Source organism: Trachurus japonicus, chromosome 16 (genome assembly GCF_045865225.1).
Source record: "Trachurus japonicus isolate A0001 chromosome 16, Traja_1.0".
NCBI lineage: Eukaryota > Metazoa > Chordata > Actinopteri > Carangiformes > Carangidae > Trachurus > Trachurus japonicus.
In genome coordinates this window covers 34,016,211-34,041,062 of record NC_140922.1, presented here as the reverse complement: position 1 = coordinate 34,041,062, position 24,852 = coordinate 34,016,211, and the positions used below count along the sequence as shown (strand labels likewise).

Sequence of the window (24,852 nt, the reverse complement as noted above, 5' to 3'; positions counted from 1 at the left end):
ATCTATTGCACGTCTGTCCGTCCTGGCTGAGGGATCCCTCCTCTGTTGCTCACCCTGAGCTTTCTCCTGGTTTTCCCTGTTAAAAGAGTTTTCCATGGAGTTTTTCCTCAGTGGATGTGAGGGTCTAAGGACAGAGGATGTTGTTATGATGCCATGCAAAGCCCTTTGAGACAAACTGTTTGTAAAAATGGGCTATAGGCCTACAAATAAAATTGCCTTGCCTCGCCTTGCCTTGCTAGGCTAGGCTAACTAGACACTAGACTAAACTAAACTTGGCTAGGCTAGGCTAACAAGACTAGACTAAACTAGGCTAGGCTAGGCTAACAAGACTAGACTAAACTAGGCTAGGCTAGGCTAACAAGACTAGACTAAACTAGGCTAGGCTAGGCTAACAAGACTAGACTAAACTAGGCTAGGCTAGGCTAACAAGACTAGACTAAGGGCGCTTTCACACCTAATAGTCCGGACCAAGGTCCGGACTTAATTTTTTTTTTTGTTACATTGTTTCCATATAGTCCAGTAAAGTTCGCTTTCACACTGCTATTATGACAGCGGACTAAAGGATCTAGCGACGTCATGACGGATGAGCGTGCGTCTGACGTTAGCGCATAGAAAGTGCTCTGAAAAAAAAAAAATAGAAATATAGAAAAATATAGCCTACTGCTGCAAAGCACGCTGTGGTTTGTAATCGCGGTGCAGAAGAGTGAGTTTAGAGCTGATGAAAGGAGAGAAAAAAAGAGGGTTGTGCCGCGCTCTCATTGATCAGAGTGGCAGCGATCAGCGATCAGCTGTTTTGTGTAGTGGAGGGGAACACACACAAACGCTATGCGCACACACGCGCGATCCTCCTGTCAGATGCGGCTGCATCTCTCCAGGTCACTTGTGTGTGAGAGAAATAAAAGCTCTGACTTGCTGGGGCAGACGTTGTTTGGTGTCACCCGCTGATAAATATCCGTCTTTTTCAGACTTTTTTCGGCGGAAAAAAAAAATATTCAATATACTATATATAAAAAATAGGCTATATAAAAAAATGCATGTATCGTTTGGGGATTTATATTAAACACTCCACTGTTTAATTCCGTGTAAACGTTTACAAGTGTAGCCTACACTGACACACCCATCCCTCTGACCAAATCTGGATATAATATGATCTCCTCCTCTCCCCAAGTGTTGCCGCCGGTTGCCGCGGCTCCTCTTTCCTTTTTTTGTTTATTTACTTTTTTCGGCACGTGCGAATCTGACGTTATTTCCTGTATTTGGTCTGATAGTTCGAACCTTCCAAAAAAATGCTTTCACACCACGCAGCATCGGACCTTGGTCCAGGATAGTCCGGACCGAGACCACCTCCTGAGGCTGGACCAAAGACTCGGTCTTTAGTCCGGACCGGAGCTTTCACACCTGTCAATTTGATCCGAACTATCTGGAAAGTCCGAAAGTCCGGACCAAACGAGGTAGGTGTGAAAGCCCCCTAAACTAGGCTAGGCTAGGCTAACAAGACTAGACTAAACTAGGCTAGGCTAGGCTAACAAGACTAGACTAAACTAGGCTAGGCTAGGCTAGATGACTAGACTAAACTAAACTAAACTAGACTAGGCTAGGCTAGACTAGGCTAGGCTAGACTAGACTAAAGTAGACTAGACTAGGCTAAGCTAGACTACCTCTTTATTTTTTGGCACTATAGTAGGCTACTAGCCTAGTAAAGGTATTTCAGTAACACTTTACAATAAGGTACACAAAATGAACTGAGGAACTAATGAGGAACAAACTATTCTCAACTCAACTCAAAATGTATTATAGCACATTTAGGGGCCGTGTCCACTGGATGCGCTTTCAACACTCTGGGCGTCTCCTATGGAGTTCAGTGCTCACAGCACCCAGCGCCCTCGCCGGAAAAAATGCTCTGCGCGCTTCCATTTTTGTCGTGGCGCTCAGAGTTTAAATCTGTTCAACTTTTGCGGCTCGAAAGTGCGGCGGCTCGTTTTGTCACCTGGTTACGGCGGCATTCTGAGAGAGAGAGAGAGAGCGTTTGGTGGACACAATACAAAATAAACAACCATAGCTGTCCAAAGTGCTGCACAACATAGTACATAGAGTCAAGTGCTAGCAATATAGATAAAAACAGCATAAATCATCAACATCTGCAACAATAAGATAGGGCAATAAGAACTATTAGCCTAATAAGATAAGGTAAACAAATAAAAGCTACTAAAAGATAAAAAATAACAGGCCAGGGGGTCAGGGTGAGTTGAAGGCCAGGGTCTTTAAAAGTGGTTTAAAATAGGCTCATTACTTAGTTTTACCTGTACCCTTTACCCTGTTTGTACCCTAAAGTAGGCTAAAGTGAGACATCAAAATGAGTAACTTGTCTAATTTTGTGTACCTTATTGTAAAGTGTTAGTTTCTCTCTCTGTCTCTCACTTTTCTTCTCTCCTCTCTCTCTCTCTCTCCTCATTAAAGTGATTTAAATTAACACCTGAGCTCGGTGACGGGGCTGATGGGAAATCAAACAGACTGATTTAACTCGCTGGTTCTCAGACTGTGACTCATCCTGCTTCATCTTCATCATCATCGTTAATGATTTATAACATTGAGACAAACCTGAACTTTTCCTGAACTTAAAACCTGTCAGACTAAAAGATCTTCAACTGTTTCCTTTGACCCTTAATCAAATTATTTTATTTATTCATCACTTATTTAACCAGATAAAACTCCTTTTACCTCATTTTTTATAAGAGAGCAGCACACAAACAACTCTACACAGATTTATACAAACAACACATGCATTTACAGATAATAATAATAATATAAGGCAAACCCAGCAGTGGATGGATCTACTTCCTCCTCTTCCCTCAGGCCAATAAACTTATTAATGCTGTAATTAGAAAAAAGTAGAAAAAAAGCAGGTAGGATTAGAGACGTTATTTACGGAACCTGCAGGGAAACAGATCTCATTAACTTTCCTGTGCTTGTTTTGATCTCGTTTCTTTTTATAATTTTAATACGTTCGGAATAAACTGAGTGATAAAGATCAACAACAAGTGATGAAAACCTCTGTTAATGTCTACGGAAGATGAAATGATCTCCAAAAGACATGAAGTTACAGATGACACATTCACTTTACATTTTAAACTATATATATTTACATTTTTTTATTTTCATCTCAAAGGTTTGGGCCTCTTGCATAGTTAGTAAATCTCTTGATACCTTGGTCAAAGTTCTCTGAGAGCTCCAGTCTCCTGGGTTTCCCGTTCTTCTGCTGCTGCTGCTTTGTTTCCCTTTCTCACTCTGAAACTGTAGAAAACTACAATAATTAGAGATGCACCGATACAGTTTTTTCCGATCCAATCCGATCCGATACTATACTGTTGAATGAATGAACCGTACACGTTGTCATGTGAATGAAGGCTTCAGGCTTCACAGAAACATTTAGCCTTGTTAAAAAATAGGTAACAAATTAACACAGATATAAAAGTACTTAATATTAACAATGAACGAACAACAAAGTTTTACATTAGCAGCAAAAAGAAATAAATAACACTTGATCGCTGTAACTGTATTGCTGTGTATGATATTAATAAAAAAGAAATGACTGGATCGTAACACTGGATCGGCCTCATTCATCCGATATCCGATCCAGCTAATTAGTCAATATTAGTATATTATTAGTATCGGATCGGTGCATCTCTCTCAAAATATTTAAGCAATATATCACTCCAGTCCGTGGTATATGCTCATTATACCACGGCGCGTCAGGCCGAACAACGCCCCTTAGCCGTGGTATAATGAGCATATACCACGGACTGGAGTGATATATTGCTTTTATAAAACGGTTACCAATAATGACAATATGAAAGAGGGATACGCAATCAATTTCATATAGTTTTATTCAACCAGAAATACATATTATCCAATAAAATAGCCTCACTGTGAAAAAACTAGTCCCATCTCTCCAGACGTTAGCTCCTAGTAGCTCTGCATCTGGTCTTTTCCTCTGTCACTGCTCAGTCCCCTCTACCATTGTTAACCCTCTGGAGGTGAAAGTTTAAACCTTAAACACGTCAATTCAACTACTTTAGTCCATTTTTTTAACATCGTAAAAACATCAGCTGTCTTTTGCTACGGACTGCAACAGTCCGTTGTCATGGATACATGACAACAACTTCCATTCATACCAGTCATACGTGCCTGAGGCGGCGTGATAGCCTACGCTGTGATAAGGCTTTAGAATAGTAGCCGTGGTATATGCTCAATATACCACGGCTAACAACCAATCAGATCGCCGGATTTCACCTTTCTGTTTTATAACTCAGAATAATACACTGATGTTGATTAAAATATTGAAAAAGAGTGTTTCATGTTTAATTTTATGTCTTTTGGAGATTGTTTCATCTTCCACTTACTGTATTGATGAACTGTTCACATTAACAGACATTGGGTGCCCAAACGTTTGCATGATGACACTGTATATTAATATATATATAATATACTGAATCCATTCTGTGTATATAAGTGTTTTAAAACCTTCATCCTCCTCTTCCTCCTGTTTCCAGAGTGTGAAGATCCTGACGTACCGAGAGCCTCAGAACCCGGAGTACCCAAAGTTCGTCAGCACCTTGAAGAGAGACGCCAAGGAGATGTTCAACTACACCATCACAGACACGCTGGTCAGTGTGTGTGTGTGTGTGTGTGTGTGTCTGTGTGTGTGTGTTCAGATGATGTGGTTTCAGTGAGATTTGATCGTTTTTGCTTCGTTTTCACTTTCAAATCATCTAAAACCTGATGAAGTGATGTTTGTTGCTTTTCTACCAAACAATCACGTCCCTTCATGTCTTGAGAATATAATTTGTTGTACAGGGCGTCTCCATAGCAACACACACACACACACACACACACACACACACACACACACACACACACACACACACACACTTACTTCAACACTGATGGAGCAGCTGACGGCGAACAACAATGTTGAGACACGTTTGACCTTTTATCAAAAAAAAAAAAAAAAAACTGGAGCTGCTGTGACTTTGATATTGAATATAATATAATATAATATGATATAATATAATACAATACAATACAATACAATATAATATAATATAATATATGATATAATATAATACAATATAATTTAATATAATATAATACAGTATGATATAATATGATATAATATATACAATACAATACAATATAATATAATATAAATTATATTATATTATTTATATATTATATCATACTGTATTATATAATATAATATAATATATAATACAGTATGATATAATATGAATGATATAATATAATACAATACAATACAACATAATATAATATAATATAATACAGTATGATATAATATAATATAATATAATGCAGTATGATATAATATAATATAATATAATATAATATAATGGGCCTGGATCTGATTGATTGATGATAATGAATTTAAGGTGGAATAATTAGTAGGAAACAGTGAATGTGTTTTAATAAAAACAGAGGAAATGAGGTCATTGAACGCAACAAAGGTGATAATTTAAAGACAGGAAATCAGAACAATGTGTAGACAACGACAACAACAAACCACGTTATCATGCAAATGTGTAATTAGAGCTGAGAGAGCAGCTGGAGAGACACTAATCCAGTCTGCTGATGTTATCACACACACACACACACACACACACACACACACACACACACACACACACACACACACGTGCAGTAAAGTCGACAGGTTGTCAGAGGAGCTGAGATGTGACGTCTCTTTTACTGTTACACAATAAGAGCAACTGAACTATTATTATTATTATTACAATTATTAATAATAATGTAGCATATTATTATTATTATTAGTATACCCAACAAGGTGTTACAGATCAATAACATTCATATTCTGTGAACAAACCTGGTTTAATGTTGGAATGAAATGAAATGCTAAGATAGATGAATGAATTGATAAATGGATTTACAGTAATGGATGATTGATTGATTGGTTTATTGATGGAATGAACAGGAAGTAGTAGTGCGGTTGTTGGCGGACTACTTTCTGTGGTGGATTAATCCATGTTTGGGGCTGTAGTTTAGTTTAGTTTATATTAGCTGAGTGAACTTTATTTATTGGGTAAACTCTACTTGTGTCACATAGACCGGTGGTTCTCAAACTTTTTTACATCAAGGACCCAAAATTGACACAAATTAGACCACAGACCCCCATTGGACAAAATTTTGAAGCAAACACCAGAAATGCACAAACAATCAATGTACGTTTAAATTAGGCGTATACATTTTTGAAAGATTATAGAGGAATTTCTGGGAAAAAAAGTGGTACAATTTCTCCAAAAAAGTTGAAACATTTCTCAAAAAAAGTGGTAAAAATTCTCACAAAAAATAAACAGAAAAAGTTGAAACATTTTTTTTTAGAAAAAAGTGGTAAAATTTCGGAAAAAAAGTTGAAACATTTCTCAAAAAAAGTGGTAAAAATTCTCAAAAAAATAAACAAAAAAAGTTGAAACATGTTTTAGAAAAAAGTGATAAAAATTCTCACAAAAAAATTCTCAAAAAAAGTTGAAACATTTTTTGAAAAAAGTGGCAAAATTTCTCAAAAAAAGTGGTAAAATGTCGAAAAAAAAAAGTGGTAAAATTTCTCAAAAAAAGTTGAAACATTTCTAGAAAAAAGCGATAAAAATTCTCACAAAAAATTTCTCAAAAGAAGTTGAAACATTTTTTAGAAAAAAGTGGCAAAATTTCTCAAAAACAGTGGTAAAGTTTCGAAAAAAAAAAACAAAAGTGGTAAAAGTAAAAATAGTATATAGTAAAAAGTTTTCTTTTAAAAAGAAAATGGTAAAATTACTCAAGAATTCTAGAGAAAGTGGTCAATCTTTTCAAAAAATTATAGAAAAATGTGGTAAAATTTAAAAGGGGTCGAATTTCTTTAACAAAAATAGTAAGAAGTAGAACAGAAAAATTTAGAAGAAATTTCTCAAAAAAATTCCCTATGTCAGTTAGACTTTTTAACACTTCAATTTAGTTTGTAATGTCTGTCGCACTTTTAAATCCCTGTGCACTTTAAAATTGTTTTTTATTTATTTATTTGTCTACCAGCAAGCACTTTTTAATCTGTTATTTTACCCAGCAGACACAGTAGCATCTTCTTCTTTTTAAAGTATTTTTATGAATTGTGTATTTTATTTTATTCTTTGTATAATTTGTCCTGCTTTTCTTCTTTTTAAGGCTGCTGTCATGAACTAATTTCCCCTCGGGGATAAATAAAGTATAATCGAAAAGTGCAAAGTGCAGAAAGCAGCATGTAGCTATGTTATATATATATATGGAATTTTCTTGAGTGTTTAAAGCTGTTAGAAGTCAGTCAGTGTTGGTTTGATGACAACTGATATGAGATAAAACATCTTCTGATGTGTTTGAATATTAAAGTAGTTAAGTTATTATTATTAAATCATAGTTTATTAGTTTTTATGATGAGATGAAAACATCAGTGTGAGACAGAAACACTTTGTTTTTCCTGCTGATGAGACTCATGAGGACAGAAACTGTTTAATATTCAATAACATTTGGTTTTTTACCAATTTAGCACTGCAGGGTAGAAACAGCACGATGTCAGCTGTGTGTGTGTGTGTGTGTGTGTGTGTGTGTGTCAGTTCAGTGTTGAGTGTGATTACAGGCAGAAAACAGATTTGTCTCCTGCTGCCTCAGTGGTAAACACACACACACACACACACACACACACAGGGAGGAGGAGGAGGGAGTTTAATTGATCATTAATTCAGATTCAGAAACTGTGACGACAAAAAAAAAAGAAAAGAAAAGGAAGAAAGAAAAAGAAAACAAACAACTCAAATCACTGGAGGTATTTTTCTTAGAACAGCAGGTCTGAGGTTCACACAGTTTAAACCTCCCAGCAGTGTGTGTGTGTGTGTGTGTGTGTGTGTGTGTGTGTGTGTGTGTGTGTGAAATGTCAAACAGTTAAATGACAGTTTAAAGCCAAAGCTTTGAAACAACACACACACACACACACACACACACACCCGGGGCCAGATGTGTCAAACTCACACAGATGTTTTGTGAAGAGTAAAGAGTGAAAACGTTGATAAAACACGTCGCTGAAAGCATTACCAAAATAAAAGCATCATCTGAAAGTAGAGACAGGGAATGTTATTTACATTTATATTAAAGCTCCATACAGTATAAAGGTAGATGTTTGTGTTAAAGCTCCATACAGTATAAAGGTAGATGTTTGTGTTAAAGCTCCATACAGTATAAAGGTAGATGTTTGTATTAAAGCTCCATACAGTATAAAGGTAGATGTTTGTGTTAAAGCTCCATACAGTATAAAGGTAGATGTTTGTGTTAAAGCTCCATACAGTATAAAGGTAGATGTTTGTGTTAAAGCTCCATACAGTATAAAGGTAGATGTTTGTGTTAAAGCTCCATACAGTATAAAGGTAGATGTCCATGTGTAGTGTGATTATAAAGCAGCTCTAGGTTCTATATTAATACTGTGAAAGTATCAAAGCCTCAGTCCACAGAGAAATGCACACAGCCTGTATTCAGAAACTGAGCCTTAAAACCAGCCGTCAGGACTTCCTGTCACTTTGTGATGTCACAACTAAGCCCCGCCCCCTCACCACCACCTGGACGACACCATCCATTCATCCAACAACAACATTGCAGGATTTGGTTTCTCTGAGTGTTTTATTCTGAAATCTGCTCTATTTTTTTACTGGATCACTTTAGAAAACAGTCGGCCAATCAGAAGAGAGACTCAGAGCCTCCTCCTCTCTTCTGATTGGCTGACACCGACCTGTTGTTACTAGAGCTCCAGAGAGAAGCTGAGAGAGAGAGGAGATGGAAAACTACACTGAGATGGGTTTTTTTTCCGATCTTCTTCAGAATAAAAACACAAGAGGAATAAAATTAGATAAAATTTATAAAAAGTTTTTTAAGAGATTGAAAGTTTGATCCTTTGTTGTCATGGAAACGAGTCCTGTTTTAATGAAAGCGAAGCAGCAGTTTTTCTGCTCCGGTACAATAAGCTCAGTGTGAGCTACAGCCGCTGTTTCTGTGAAGCTGGAAGGAAACCAAACCTATCAGAGGGACGCCAGGGTGTCCCTTATCAGCCACCATATGTGTGTGTGTGTCTGTGTGTGTGTGTGTGTGTGTGTGTGTGTGTGTGCGCTAAGTGGGCAGATTGTCTGGCAGCTCTGTGCAGCCGGCCAATCAGCAGCAGACAGACAGCTGAGGGACACTAATGTAGTAACAGGAGGCATCAAAGGACAAAAGAGCGACAGACGGCAGCAACACAACAACACAAAAACCACAACATCTGACCTCTGTGCAGACGTGTGTGTGTGTGTGTTAGTGTGTCTGTGTGTGTTAGTATGTGTGTGTGTGTGTGTGTGTGTTTCCCTCTCATTTATTCAGTTTTTCAGTTTGGCGCTCGTCGTCGTCGTCTCATTAAACGCTTCGTTCTCTTGTGTCACTTCCAAACTTTTCTCTTTTTTACAGTAACTTGTTAACGGAGCATCGCTCTGTTTCCTCTCTGTTTGCTTTTGCTCCAGGCTAGGGTTAGGGTTTACGATTATTGATTATCAATGATTGATTATATTGTCGTCACCATTAAAGATCCATCACTGTGAACTGTAGAGAAAAGTTTAGAGTTTGGGAAATATCAGAAAACGTTTTATTTTTATTTGAAAACAATATTTGTATTGAAGTTTCAAGTGTGAATCAGAATTTTTGGTAAAGTTTTATTATTATTACTGTAAATGATAATAATCACAGGGCATAGGCTACTTTCTGCCCTTTGAATGACATGGTAATATCATTATTATGGTTTGTATCACACGTTGTGGAGAAGGTGGAGCGGAGCACTGCTATGTGAGAATTTCACACAGCAGATAAAAAGATAAGAACAGCAGTAAAAATGATAATTAAATATAAAAAGAGATTGTTAATCTCAACCAATAACCTCCGGGATAAATAAAGGTTCAATACAATAAATAAATGAGTATTTTTGATTTGATCTGATATACATGAATGTACAAATACATATAAGAATAAAATTATCGATGACAATAACAGCAATAATTATAAAATAACAGATTGCAAATAATAAGTAAGTAATCCAATAAAATAATTGAAATAAAACGGAATAAAAGGCAGAATCAATACTTTCAGGATTTTTTTTTCACTCAGTGATGAAGGTGTTATTGGAACATAATAAATGAGTCTCAGATACAAAGACTAGACTATCACTATCACCAATATTTATATATGTCACCTTTAATCTTTCTCCTTAAAATAAGAAAAAAAGAAACTATTTTCAGTGAAAGAGAAAAATAAAAACTTGTGCGATGGGAATTAACCCTTTAATTCAGAATATATTGGCTGCATGTTTTATATTTTCTCTATAACTTAAAGCAGGAAACACTGACAGTGGGATATATATAATATACATATATATATAATATGATAAATACATCAGTGAATCTCTGCAGCAGCTTTAAGGTTTAAACCGTCCACAGACTTTTGTCCAGTTTGTGTTTTCATGGTTTGTGTGTTGAAGCTCCCAGATCGCCGTCATTACAGGCGGTCGCTATCAAAGAGGATCATGGGTAATCATCAGGAAGAGACCGCTGCAGAAATGAAGATAAAATGTTTTTTTTATTTAAATGTTTTAAATATATTTGATGTTGTGTGTTTGCAGATGAACATCATCGCCGGAGGTTTCTACGACGGCCTGATGCTCTACGCTCACGCTCTGAACGAGAGCATGGCGGCGTCTCCGGGGCGACCGCCGGGGAAGGTCGTCACCGGCAGGATGTGGAATCGAACCTTCCGCGGTCAGTGCAACGTCTTTATATACGATTTTTATTTTTTTATTTGATGCGTCCTGTCACCACTATAGTTGTGACCAAGGTCCAATCCATTCTGGAAGTTGATATTCTTCCTGTCTATAATCCGCCGCTCCGTACCGCAAATCTGGGTTACCTGAAATCTGCAACCGAACTAAAGTTTGCAATCTGTCATAAAATGAGAATTTAACAAAGTATACATAAATAAACCAAGTGGATTATGGTGTTTAATACTGAATAATAGTCTACTTGCCAACAATGAGTATTCAGAAAACTGCCGGATGCTAACTTATATATATTGGACAGTTAGCATAATTAGCATAAATTAGCATAGTTGCCTATATGGGCAACATTTCAACAAAATTGACTTGGCTGATCTGGGCAATATTGGAGTGGTTTTAGGGGTTATTGATGATGCTGAATCCATTTCTGACATTTTCAAAATTCAAAATGGCTGTCTAAACCGGAAGTGACCAGATTTTGAAATCCATCAAAATCAGCCCACTGGCGGATAAAATCTGGTCACTACCGGTTTAGACAGCCATTATGAATTTTGATTCAATTTTGATTCAGCATCATCAATAACCCCTAAAACCACTCCAATATTGCCCAGATCAGCCAAGTCAATTTTGCCCATATAGGCAATTATGCTAATTTATGCTAATTATGTCAGTTATGCTAATTGTCCAATATATATAAGTTAGCATCCGGCAGTTTCTGAATACTGGGGACCCATACTATCTATTTCTAACATAAAACTTTGGGGTACTCAACATTTCCGGGTTCACAATGGGGCCCTATGGGCTGGCAAGACAGGAGGACGTTTGTGGCCAGATGTAAAACACTTCAACAATCATTAACTTTACAGTATGTAAAAGTAAGTAGAGTTAGTTATTAGAAGTAAGTTAGAAGTTAAAATGTTAATGTTTTGTCGATTTGCAATTATTATTATTATATTATGTAAATAATATAATATGGTAATACAACATAATAATAATATACACAAAAAAAGCCCAACTTCGGTTTGGATTGGACCCATGACGGCACCATCTTCCCTGCAGATGGGTCACTCCTCCTATTGTTGTTGTTGCCATAGTTACACTAGTTTCCTGGTGCACCGCTGGCTCTCATTGGCTGCTGTTACTACTACTGGGTATTGGATCAATATCAAACATGTTTTGGTGTTTGTTTATGATTCCAGATGTGACTTTTAAAGGGATAGTTCAACATTTTCTGCAAGTTGGCCCATTGCCATAATCCCTATAGTCATAGCAGCAGGTTCGTTACCTTTAATTGTCGGTGCAAGCTGTTTTTAGAACGGCGGAGCAGAGCCGTGAGCTGCTCAGAGCTACGCTACGGAGGCTCATTATGGGATTTCTTGGTTTCCCTCATCAAACTCATCAAATACACAATCCAACAACTCGACAACGCTCTGGTGGACAAGTTGTGAGCTGCACATTCACCACGCTGTGAGATAATAACACAACGTTACCAGACAGAGTTGTTTTAGAGGGAAATTCATGCAAAACCACTGATGCACGTTGCCTTCAGGGACAGTTTTTCATCAAGCAGTCTCTGTATTTCCCTCTAAAACAACTCTGTCTGGTAACGTTGTGTTATTATCTCATAGCGTGGTACCGAGTATCGATTGAAATGTGAACGTTTCCCGTCTCAGTGTAAACCCTGCAGAGTTCCTCCTTCAGTCAGTTTCAGTCATTATAGTAAAACGCTGAGCAGTGGAAACAGACGCTGGTTCTCAGATCTCTGATAAATCCTGAAGCCTTGAACCTCGGACCCGGCCTCTGGAGTTGGGTGGTGGTGGTGGTTGTGCTTCATTGTGTAGTCACTTCCCCCTCGGTGGCGGTGATGGAGCTTATCGCGGCGCTGGGCTCGGTGCAGCGTCTGGAGAACGTACAGCGTGTTCTGCTCTGATAGCGGCGCTGCAGGAAATCAGAGCTCAGAAAACACAGATTAACCCACAGCTGGAGACCGGAGCGAGCGGCCCCGCAGCATGTAGACACACACCACCACCCCAGGAAGTAGTCAGGACCCAACGCTCAGCGGCTCGGCTGCTGTTTTTATTCTAAATCTGGATGGTTCAGGTTTAATTCTAGATGTTTTAGCAGCACTGACAGTCACAGATTCTTTTTAAAAAACCTTTTTGTCAGTGCAGAATCATCCTGGCTCGCCCTGCAGACGTCTGCCTCTAGTTACACTGCAAAAACTCAACTCTTTCCAAGAATATTTGTCTCATTTCTAGTCAAAATGCATCTCTTTCCACTTAAAATAAGACTCACTGCCTAAAAATTAACTTGTTTTTAGATCATTTTCACTTGTTTCAAACTAATTTTCAATTGAAATAAGTAGAAAAATCTGCCAGCGAAAGCAAGTGTTTTGAGCTTGTAATATTTTTGATCTTTTCTACTTATTTCAAGTGAAAATATGCTTGAAAGAAGTAAAACGTGTCTAAAAACAAGCTGCTTTTTATGTGATGAGTCTTATTTTAAGTGTAATGAGGTTTGTTTTGACTAGAAATGACATTTTGACTAGAAATAAGACAAATATTCCTGGTAAGATATTGAGTTTTTGCAGTGTACAGTAAAGACTTGTGCAGAAACTCCTGCTTCATCATCTTTTACCTTTAAAGTAAAAGTGAGAGAGAGAAAGAGAAAGAGAAAGCGCCGTCCATCAGTCTGAGTCCTGAAACACAAACCAGATGAGATCCGATGTTCGACCTGTCACCGTGACATCACAGATCTGCTCTGGTCATTAACACTGAAACAAAACCCAACATCATTTACTGCAGCCAGTCTGACATCCTGTTCTGTCCTTTCACAATAAAAGCAGCAGATGAGGCCACGAGCCAGATTAACATTTATTCATCCATCAATCGACTGCTCTACATAGATTCATTATGTATTTATTTATTCATCTGCTGCACATATAATCTTTATTTTCGTCATCTCCTTAAAGCAGAAGTAAGTGATATATTTGTGTTAATATAAGTCTTAAATAGTTCTATCTTCCGACAGCAATCACTTACATAGAGTGTTTGGACTGAAACACGGGTCTGTCAGTCACTCTGCTCTGCTCTGAGGCGAAGAGAAAACATTTATCGTATCCTACAGTTTTTATCCAATGAGGAGAGAGAACGGCATGCAGGGCTGTGTGTGCAGCCAAGGAACGCCGTGAATGTGGCGACGTAGGGACGAGGACTGTTATGGTGCGTTTAAGGCAGCCCGTAACTCGTGTTTTTCCGACCTGTGAAGTCGTACCAGTTCGATCTGGTACGAGTTCACAGGTCGGAAGTTACGAGTGGCCGTTATAGTGACTTTCACAGGTAAAACAGGTCGGAGAAACACGAGTGTGTTGCCTGGAACGCTACAAAGTCGTAAGTTGTGACTTGAAGCTGTAATTTACGATTTTAAAAGCCTGCCTGGAACGCAGCATTAGCCAAAACGACCGGATCGCTTACTTCTGCTTTAACTCTTCATCGTCTTCATCTGTATTTCAGATTCATTACTGCTCTTACATTTATTTATGATCCCACTTCTTATATGTTTTGAACAAGAACACAAGTTACAACCAAAAACACGACTTAACACGATTAATTGGACAGTACAAGAATTGACTGTAACTAAGTAAGAGATAATGCCTGATGAGGTGTCCATTATCAGATATTAATGGATGACGTGGAGGCGTTCATGGAGGACGGTTGCTTCCGCAAAGTCTTAAATTTAATTTCAAGTGGCATTAAAAACCTCTTAAAAAGTCTTAAATCTAACTTGGCTTAAGCTGTAGGAACCCTGTATGGGATGTGCCTTTTATTTAGGGGAGCATACATCAGTCCGACTGCCCAAAAGTCCGACAGCTAATTTCTCCGACTACCCAGTGTTAAGGTTAGGTTTAGGGTAAGGTTAAGGGTTAGGGCTACTTAAGTCGGAGAAGTGGGAGGTCGGACTAATGGACGCAAAAATAAAGAAATGTATGGTCGGAGAAATGGGTAGTCGGACAGACGTCATGCGCCCTTTTATTTAGACGGCGACAGCGTTTTTGTGGTTTTAAAAACCATCCTCCAGAGTGGAAATCTTAGAAACGCTCCACCGTCGTGTTCCCGTCTAAAGGGTAAAAACGCAAAACACTGTTCCGATCTGCTCACGTTGCGTACGCGTTTACGTCACAGGCGTGCGCCAGTACGCAGCTGCGTGGCGTCATGCATATAGTAACATCCAAGTCCACAAACTTTTGCGTAACCGTTTGCACGCAGATTTCCCCCCAAAAAACGCTTGTCTAAACGCAGAATAAAAAGTCAGAACCCAACGCCACTCTTGCGGTTTCTGTTCAGATCGTTTCCACGTAAACCTAGCCGGAGAAAACAGTTGGTGCACGAGCAATATGACAACTTTGGACCGTTTGGGACTGTTACCATGTGAACACAAATGACCCAAAAGAAAAATACCTGACCTGAATAAACGTTGTTATTTATTAATACAATTTGGGAGCTCTACTGTATATAGCAGTGTGCGGCAGTGTGCAGACATTTTTCCTTTTCTTTCACTACTTTTTTTTGTCCTGCACCTGCACCTGCCGACCAGTTGGATGTGTGTGCATTTCCTCCTTGGCTCCAAAAGAAAAATACAACAATTTTATCGGTTTAACGACTGAATCAGAACAAAATAAATGAGCCACAGGTCTGAGTACAGCCTTAAAGTGATAGTTCACCCAAAATTCAAATTTCTCTGAGTTACGGGGGGCTCCGTGCAGCAGTATTTGTCCATATAATGGTTGTCAATGGATAACAACTTTCTTCGTCCAAAAAGACACACCAAAAAACATCCAAATACCTCCATACTGCTCGTGTGTAATGTCCCTCTTGTATTGAAGCCCCGACATGAGAAATTGTTCCGCCGCGTGATTTGCACTGAAACAGGCAGAGCAGTGAACTGAGACACTGGGAGCTTCCGCTACAAACAAGCTTAAAATATAGACTTATTAAATTTTTTGAGAACAATTTCTCATGTCGGGGCTTCAATACAAGAGGGACATTACATACGGGCAGTAGTGATGCGCGGGCCGGGTTTTTTTCCAACCCGCGGGTCCCGCATCTATGAAGTATTTTGACCCGCCCCAGCCCGCCCCGCACCACCGTATCTATTTTCACAACCCGCCCCGACCCGCCCCGCTGCTATTAAACGTCAGACAGCGGCCTTTTTTACTTTGAAAGGGCAGACAAGAGGTGCTGTGTTGCCGGTAGCTTGTCAGTGTGTGGACTGTGGAGCTCATGAGGAGTGAGAGAGTCACAGTGCAGCGTGTAGCAGCCGCGGCGGCCGCCGCCTCTCGTCCTCCCCAGTCCCTGCTCTCTGTGAAACCAACCCCGCTCTGCTGATGCGCCCAGCCGCTGTCTCATCCGGTTCCCTCACACCTCCGCCGGCTTTCCCGTCAACATCAGCGCGGCCCTGATAACACACTCAGGACTTCATCGTCAGTTTTTTTAATGACCCGCCCCGACCCGCACCGCAAATAAAGTAAAGATTTCTTGACCCGCACCGCCCCGCCCCGCGGGCTGACCCGCGGGACCCGCGGGCTACGGGTCAGCCCGCGCATCACTAACGGGCAGTATGGAGGTATTTGGATGTTTTTTGGTGTGTCTTTTTGGACGCAGCTCTTAGTTGACATGAGGGTGAGTAGATAATGAGTGAAATTTGAATTTTGGGTGAACTATCCCTTTAAATAGGCTCCACCGGTGTGATGTGATGTGACTGAGTTCAGCTCTGGTCCAGGATCAGTCTGACACCGTGTTCTCCTCCTGCAGGTTTCTCTGTTTGAACTGCAGCCGTTTAATCTAAAAGTGCTTCAACTTTAAAGTTAAAGAGTCGGCGTCGGACTGTTTGCACCTGCTCTCTGATCCCAGAACAGCTGCAGACGGGAACCAGCTCACTTTAATGAATAATAATCATCGACTTGCATTAATGCAAATGTGTAATTTTACCTCACACACACACATGCAGCTGTTTGAATCACAGTCTGGAGACAGAGACCTGCATGAACAGGAACATTACCGGTATGTTTATATCATTTATAGGTGTTCTTACCGGTGGTTTTATTTGGCTTTTTTCTGCTTTTATTCTGAAAAGCAGGAGCTCAGGGAGTCGTTGGAGCAGCAGCGACTGAAGTTAAAGTGAAATGATATATTTTTTTAAACGAGTCATAAATTCAGATGAATAGATAAAGTTGATTCATGGGTTTGACAGAGTGAACAGTGTTGCTCCAGTCAGAGGGAAGTTTAATCCGTCTGGAGCTGCTCCTGATCACCGAGCCTGGAAAAGACGCCTCAGAGAGGGGGAGAGAAGAGGGAGGAGGGGGAGGAGGGGGAGAAGGGGGGAGGAGGAGGGAGAGAATGGGGGAGGAGAGAAGGGGGAGAAGGAGGGAGAGAAGGGGGAGGAGAGAAGGGGGAGAAGGAGGGAGAGAAGGGGGAGGAGGGAGAGAAGGGGGGAGGGGGTCCTCCTCCTTCTTTCCTCTTCTCTCTTCTCCTCTCCCCTCCTCTCCTCTACTTTCCTCCTTTCCTCTCCTCCTCCTTCTTTCCTCTCTTCTCCTCTCCTCCTCCTCCTCCTCCTTTCCTCTCCTCTACTTTCCTTTCCTTTCCTCTCCTCCTCCTTCTCTCCTCTCCCCTCCTTCTCTCCTCTCCTCTCCTCTCCTCCCCACCTCTCCTCTTCTCCTTTCCTCTACTTTCCTCTCCTCCTCCTTCTTTCCTCTCCTCCTCCATCTTTCCTCTTCTCTCTTCTCCTTTCCTTTCCTCTACTCTCCTCTCCTCCTCCTCCTCTCCTCTCCTCCTCCTTCTTTCCTCTCCTCTCCTCTACTTTCCTCTCCTCTCCTTCTTTCCTCTCCTCCCCTCCTCTGCTACTCTCCTCTCCCCTCCTCCTCCTCTACTTTCCTTTTCTCTCCTCTCCTTCTTTCCTCTCCTCTCCTCCTCTCATTTCCTCTCCTCTCCTCCTTTCCTCTCTTCCTCTCATTTCCTCTCCTCTCCTCCTTTCCTCTCCTCCTCTCATTTCCTCTCCTCTCCTCCTTTCCTCTCCTCCCCCCCTCTCCTCCTCTCCTCTCTTCTCCTCTCCTTTCCTCTCCTCTCTTCTCTTGTCTCCCCTCACCTCTCCTTTCTTCTCCTCCTCTCCTCCTTCTTTCCTCTCCTCTCCTCTACTTTCCTCTCCTCCTCCTTCTTTCCTCTCCTCTACTTTCCTTTCCTCTCCTCTCTTCTCCTCTCCTCCTCCTCTCCTCTCCTCTCTCCTCCCCTCTTCTCTTCTCTTCTCCCCTCCTCCTTCTCTCCTCCTCTCTTCTCTTCTCCTCTCCCCTCCTCTCTCTCATTCTGTCTTTCTGCTGCTGGCCGTGCAGACCTGGGATCAGCTCCCCGTTTCCCTCCTGGATGCAGCTTTTCCATTGGCTGCTGCTGCTGCGGTGGAGATGTCACAGGGATCGTGTCCACTTCATCCCGACAGCGGCGACGGCGCGTTAAGTTACAGAGTCTATTAATAAGATGCAGGTGGAAACTTCTGCTCTGCTCAGCTGCTGCAGACGATGCGTTCACTGTCAGACCTCTGAGACTCTGCAGGGCTGCTGTTACAGTTTTTCTCAGTTGCTAAAACACTAAACCCTGTTGTCTGAACCAAATTCTCAGTTGCCTGAACCCACTGATTGAACCAGTCACTCTCTTTTGGCAAAACCATCAGCACTTTTCACCTGTTTAGACACATCTTACCAACACATTTTCATTGTGATGCACCTGTGTTGCAAAATGCTGAGCACAGGTGGCAAAAGTCAAACACAACTAAAGCACAAGTTTCACCGGTTGAACACAACAACTCAAAATTGATCACACTTGTGTCCAATGATGTGAGGGAACATGTATAAACCAATTCAGGATGAAGTCCTGTGGCCTGATCCAGTACAGAGAAATGATGCTGTGGCTGAGTTGTGCACTTCTCATTTCTATATTTTTGTATTTCATTTTTACGTAGGCTTACTGTATACAAGTACTAAATGCACAAGATTTCTGTTTGTCTTTGTACTGTACAAGTACTACGTGTAAAATGCACAAGATTTCTGGTTTTTGTACTTTTTTTTTTTTTTTTTTTTTTACAGTACTATGTACAAGTGCTAAATGCACAGGTTTTTTGTTTTGCAAGAGGAGAAGATGAGAGACGACAGGGTGAAGGAAGAAAGGATGAGGGAGGGAGGGAGGGATGAACTGGGAAGAAAAAATAAGAAGGAAGGAAAAGGGGATGAAATGGATGTGGAGAGGGAAGGAGGAGGGTGAAAGAAAGGGAAGGAGAGAAGTGCTACAGTAAATGCACAGGTTTTTTGTTTTGCAACATACATTTAGCTACAGTGAACAATAAACATTTATTTCTACAGTTTCATGTCCTGAGCGTTGTGTTTTCTATTTGTCTATGTAGTGTTTAGTGAAGCTCAGTAGTGTTTTTAATTTTGATTTGACAACAGAGTTCAGTTTTGGGCACAGATTGAACTGTTTTGAGGTGAAAGTTTGGTTTTGCAAGAAGAGTCTGAGGTTTTGTGAATGTAGCTTGAAAATTGGGGTTTGTGTTCACAGTTTAGAGAAAAGGAGAGAAGCTTTCGAGAAATGTGTCTTAGCAATCGAGAAAAACTGTAATCACCAATAATCATTAATCGGTTTCAAAATGCACAAATATGCTGCTTTATGCAAATGTGGGTATAACCCTTTAATTTACAGGCCGCTAATTACATGATAATGTCAAGAAACAGCCAATTAATCATAATGTCTAGAAATAGCCCAGAAATAACGGTTGATTGCGCAGAAACACTCCAGAAATAATATATAATTGATTGTAATTGACAATTGCAAGGACTTCAGGAAAAATCCAAAGCATGAAAAGAACAATGGATGAAGCTACTTTCAAAAATCTTGTTTTATTTTGTTGACATATTAGAGTCAGAAGTTTTTACAGAGGAGGATTTTGGATATCTCTTTTTATCACTCTGTAAATGAGAAAATACTGTCACCGGATGCCGCTATTTCGACATTGACTTCTAATTGTCGGAATAGCGGCATTAACATTATTTTTCAAGCGTCCCACTACTCCGACATTTTTTTTTTCATTGTCGGAGTAGCGGCACTTTACTATTTTTCAAACATTCCGCTTTTCCGACATTGATTGATTAGGCTACGTTATAGTCAGACGTGTCCTTCTGAAAAAAATGCTACTGTCCCTTTAATGCGAACATAACTGTTTCCATCCCTTTCGAATCAACCAAAACTCGGCTCTAGCGAGTGTATTGTAGTTTGTGCGAATCAGGGAATTTTAGTTTGAATTACAGCGTTTTCCATCATAATTTTTTGGTGCGATACTTCTAGATGCATCTAAACACGCTGATGGAAACATGGCTACTGACACCTGGTAGACATGGGTCAGACTAACTTTTGGTGAATTTAGGAGAAATCTACTGACAAAAGAGACAAAATGAAGTAAAAAGACTGAAGCAGCTCATGTGTGGTTCAGGCTCAGAGCCGTGGTCCTGGAGGTGTGTGTGTGTGTGTGTGTGTGAGCCTTCAGCTCCATGTGATGGATGAGTCGAAGCTGCTGCAGCTTCTTCTGTTGTCACCTCTCCAAAACACACAAACCACACCGCCGATGGATGACACACACACACACACACACACACACAGTGATGGTGTGTGTGTCGGTCGTGTCGGACCCGTCGGACCGGTCGTCTCTGTGTGTAGGTGATGGATCTGCTGCTGCTGCTGCTGCTCTTTGTCTGAGACTTTCTCTTCAGGTCCTGGTTGTTTGTTCGTTCTGAATGAGGAGAGAGGAGGTGGTGTTTTATTTTGAAAGGTCACCAGGTCAGAGGTCACGGGTGTGTAGGAGGAGGAAGAAGAAGAGGAGGAAGAGGAGGGCGGTGACTGAGGCTGTATTAGAAACCACATAATATACTGCTAGTATGTACTGATTTGGCCAAAATGCAGTATGCAGTATGCAAACAAAAGAAAAATCTACGGTATGCAAAAGATTCCCGGATGTTGTACTGATTCAGAAAATATATCTCCAGTATCTGACCAGACTACATTGCGTACTGTATCCCACAATGCAATGCACCCCTGACGTCTAACCGTAACCAAAGACGGTAGTGAAGTATCTTTGCCGTGTACCGTAACTATAGTTTAATAAAATAAAACTTCATGCAGACTGATATGTTCATTGTAAAACATTTATTTATTGATGTAAATGTGGTGATTTCTGTCCGTAGGCTCCAGAGCCCCGAGGCAGCGCTGCTCTTCTGTCCAATACACACAGGAAGCTTCACTTTACATTCAAACTAACTAATGCTACTGCCACAATTGTTAGATTTCATCAATGAGACCAACATTTATCTCCTAGAAAGAATTTAACCAGCCTAAAAACCTGCGGGTAAGTGAATTAGCGTTTTCTCCCCCGGGATGACGACGGAGGTTGGCCGGCCGAGCAGCTCTGCAGACCGGCTGCTGTCTCTGTGATGCTGCGGTCGTTGCAGAGCTTCATTTCTCCGAAAAACATGGGAGCAAACGTCTAAACAGCCTCATTTGGATAAACTGGTCGTATATTTGGGATCTAAACAGTTACTTTCTCACATGAAAACATATTAAAACTTAATAAAGTTACATAACAGCGCTAGAGCGAGAAATAAAACAGCTTTTAGCCTGTTTTACAGCCACCGCTACCGGGAAACTTGTATACTGCATACTGCGGTGTGAACGGCGTCGGTCTGATGAAGTAGCAGACTGAATCCCACATTCAGTCTGCAGTATACAGTACATACTAACGCAGTATGTAGTAGGCAGTACGGTAGTATGCGGTTTTGAAAACAGCGTGACTGTCTGAGCTGCTGGCTGCTTCATTGACGGTGTCGTGTAGTTTCCTGTCCTCCAGCAGCAGCAGCAGCAGCAGCAGCAGCAGCAGCAGCAGCAGCAGCAGCAGCAGCTCCGTCCAGCTCCACACAGACTCTGCAGTTATAATAATAATAATGAAAATAATGATGATAATCATCTCTCCCTGCTTAGCTGAAAAGGTCCAATTTGTCTGAACCGCCCCCCGCTGCTGCTCTCCACCCTTCACTTCTCCACCTTTTATTCTTTCCCTCCTACGAGTCTCACGTGTCCCACACACTCTGAACGTCACGTTGTTTTAATCCAACCAGACTCGAGCTGAGAGGAAAGATTCAGAGGAAACAGATTTAACGCAGGTTCATTAATATAAACGACCTGCTGCACTTTGACTCGGTATGAATGAGAATAATCAGACTGATGATGATGATGATGAGGACGGGAAGGACTGACGACAACATCCATCCAACAACTTTATTTGGTTTCTCTCTGTGTTTTATTCTGAAATCTGCTCTGTTTTTTGTTTTGTTTTGTTAAAAACACTACACAAAAACTGCTATATTTTCAATATATGAAACGCAAAGTGAAATATTCTGTTGAACTGCTAAGTGGCTGCAACAGAAAAGCTAACAAAAAAATGGCGGTGGCTATGGTCGGAAGTACGGCTCCGTTCGATAATCGACTCAGACGTGGGAGGAATATTGTGAGATTCTTCAACATTTTTTTGTGGCTAACAAGATAACAGATGCTGGTCAACAGAAAGCTATTTTGCTCAGGGCAGTCAGACTTACGGTCTAATGAGGTACCTGGTTAGGGTTAGCCCCGCTAAACCAGGAGACAAGTCATTTGATGAGCCCGTGAAGCTGCTAAAGGACCATTTCAACCCTAAACCCAGCGAGATTGTGCAGCGCTACAGATTCAACTCGAGAGCAAGGAGGCCGGGAGAATCAGTTATGGAATATGTTGCGGTGCTGAGGAAATTGGCATTGTAATAAAAGACTATATAATATATGATGTTTTTAGGTCGTTTTAAAAGGGGACAGAAATGAAGGTGTTCAAAATGAACGCGTTAACTTTGACAGCACTAATTTATAGATGCTTAGATTTGCATTATCCATGATCAGATAAACGAAACTGTTAGTGTTTAGGTTTATTTAAGAGAACAGATGGAAGTGATAAATAAAAAAGGTTAGAATAAAAAAGGTAGGAATAGGCCTCAGGAGGAGGAAGAGGAGGAGGAGGAGGAGGAGTCCTCTTGTGTTTACGCAGGCTGTTTGTCCTCCTCTTCACTCCTTCCTCTCCTCCTCTTTGTTTTTCCATCCGTCGGTGTTTGAGCTGTCGTCTCTCTGTGACCTAACGCAGCGTTAATGAACATCAGCTGCTTCGCTCTCACACCAGGATGAAACGACCAGACTTCTGTCTTAAAGGAGGACGGACACATGACACTTTCATTTATCTTTATTTTATTTTATTTTTTAAATATCTATTTCCAAATAAACAGGAGCTGTAATACTGCACCAATCAAAACTCAGACTGTTGGATCATCACACCTGAGATGATCTGAGTCATGTGATCGATGGATATGAATGAATTTATTTATTTCGGTATATCAAGCTTATACAACCGAAAGGGTGTAGGTTGAAGCCAAAGCTTATATACCCCAACCCCTTTTACCTTAAAAAATTAAAATAAAATAAAAAAATATATACACGCATTAATACAATAGGATCAGATCACAGACATTTGAAATTAATCAGTACACTTAAATGTCTGATCACAACAAAATAAAGAATTGTACACAGCGCATAACCCAAAATAGTACAAAATCATTGAACTTCATTTTCCATACTGTAACGAGAAATTATGTTGTTAAAGCTGACTAGAGTACAGCATAATTTAATATTTTCAGGACAGTTATTCCAGATGTTTTAACCCCTCTAACAGAAAGACAGTGATATTTTACAGTAGTTCGAGTCTTTGGTTTCTCAAATAACAGTGGTCTTCTCAGGTTAGAACTGGAATCCTTCATTTTAAACAGATTCTGGATATCTTGAGGTCAGAAGAAGTTTATTTTTTGCTTTGTACATGGTTTGTATTGTAACGTAATCAACTAAGTCCCTGAATTTCAAGATGTTCAGGCGACTAAATAGTGGGTTGGTTGGCTCACGGAAAGGTTTATTACTTATTACTTATTGATCCTGTTTAATGTGATTATCAAACCTGTAATTAATTCAAACCTGTTGAAGTTGAAGTGTGAGTGTTATTGAATCTGATCTGAGAGCAGCTCCTCTCTCTCTCTTTCTCTCTCCTTCATTTTCTCTCTCTGTCTCTTCTTGTCATGTTTCTCCATCTTCTCCTCCGTCCGTCCGTCTCTTTTCTGTCAATCAATCACTCCGACCGTCTCTTCACACTCATCTCTCTCTCTCTCTCTCTCTCTCACCCCCAAAAATAGCCTGTAAATGTAATTGTGTGAACCCGTAGACCGTCTATGAAACCAGATCCTCCTCCTCCTCTCCTCCCTCTCCTCCTCCTCCTCTCCTCCGTCCTCCTGCTGCTCCTTTCTCTCCATCCGCCCGTGGCCTTTTAAATAGGAAGAAGAGGGTCAGAGTCAGTGATGCGTTCAAACACACTCTGTTAAAGTTAAACGATCGTTTCCTTCATCGTTTCGAGTTAAGTTTCTAAAATCAGCTCAGAAAAGAGTGAAAACAAGTTCCTCAGCACCGTCGTTCTATGAAAAACATCTGTAAAACACTTTATTGTCAAATTTATTCATATTTTAAAGTAAAATCTTTTTCTTTTCTAGTATAGGGCCACATTGAGAAATAAAAAAATCACAAACTTTGACAATAAAGTCATAAATTTATGACTTTTTTCTCGTAATGTTATGACTTTTTTGTTGTAGGAAATGTACGACTTTAGTCTCGTAAATTTATGATTTTATTCTCGTAAATTTATGATTTTATTCTCGTAAATTTACAACTTTAATCTTGTAATGTTATGACTTTTTTCTCGTAGGAAATGTACGACTTTATTCTCGTAAATTTATGACTTTATTCTCGTAAATTTATGATTTTATTCTCGTAAATTTACGACTTTATT

At 40.2% G+C, this 24,852-nt stretch overlaps 1 protein-coding gene across 1 annotated transcript in view; it reads left to right on the top strand.

The window, feature by feature from the left end:
• Positions 1–24,852, top strand: part of LOC146972727 (atrial natriuretic peptide receptor 1-like) — a 118,277-nt gene that overhangs the window by 52,285 nt on the left and 41,140 nt on the right. Inside the window, exons 4-5 of the mRNA XM_085803121.1 lie at positions 4,551–4,664; positions 10,718–10,853. Of these exons, the coding sequence (XP_085659247.1) occupies positions 4,551–4,664; positions 10,718–10,853 (250 nt within the window). The remainder of the gene's footprint in view (positions 1–4,550; positions 4,665–10,717; positions 10,854–24,852) is intronic.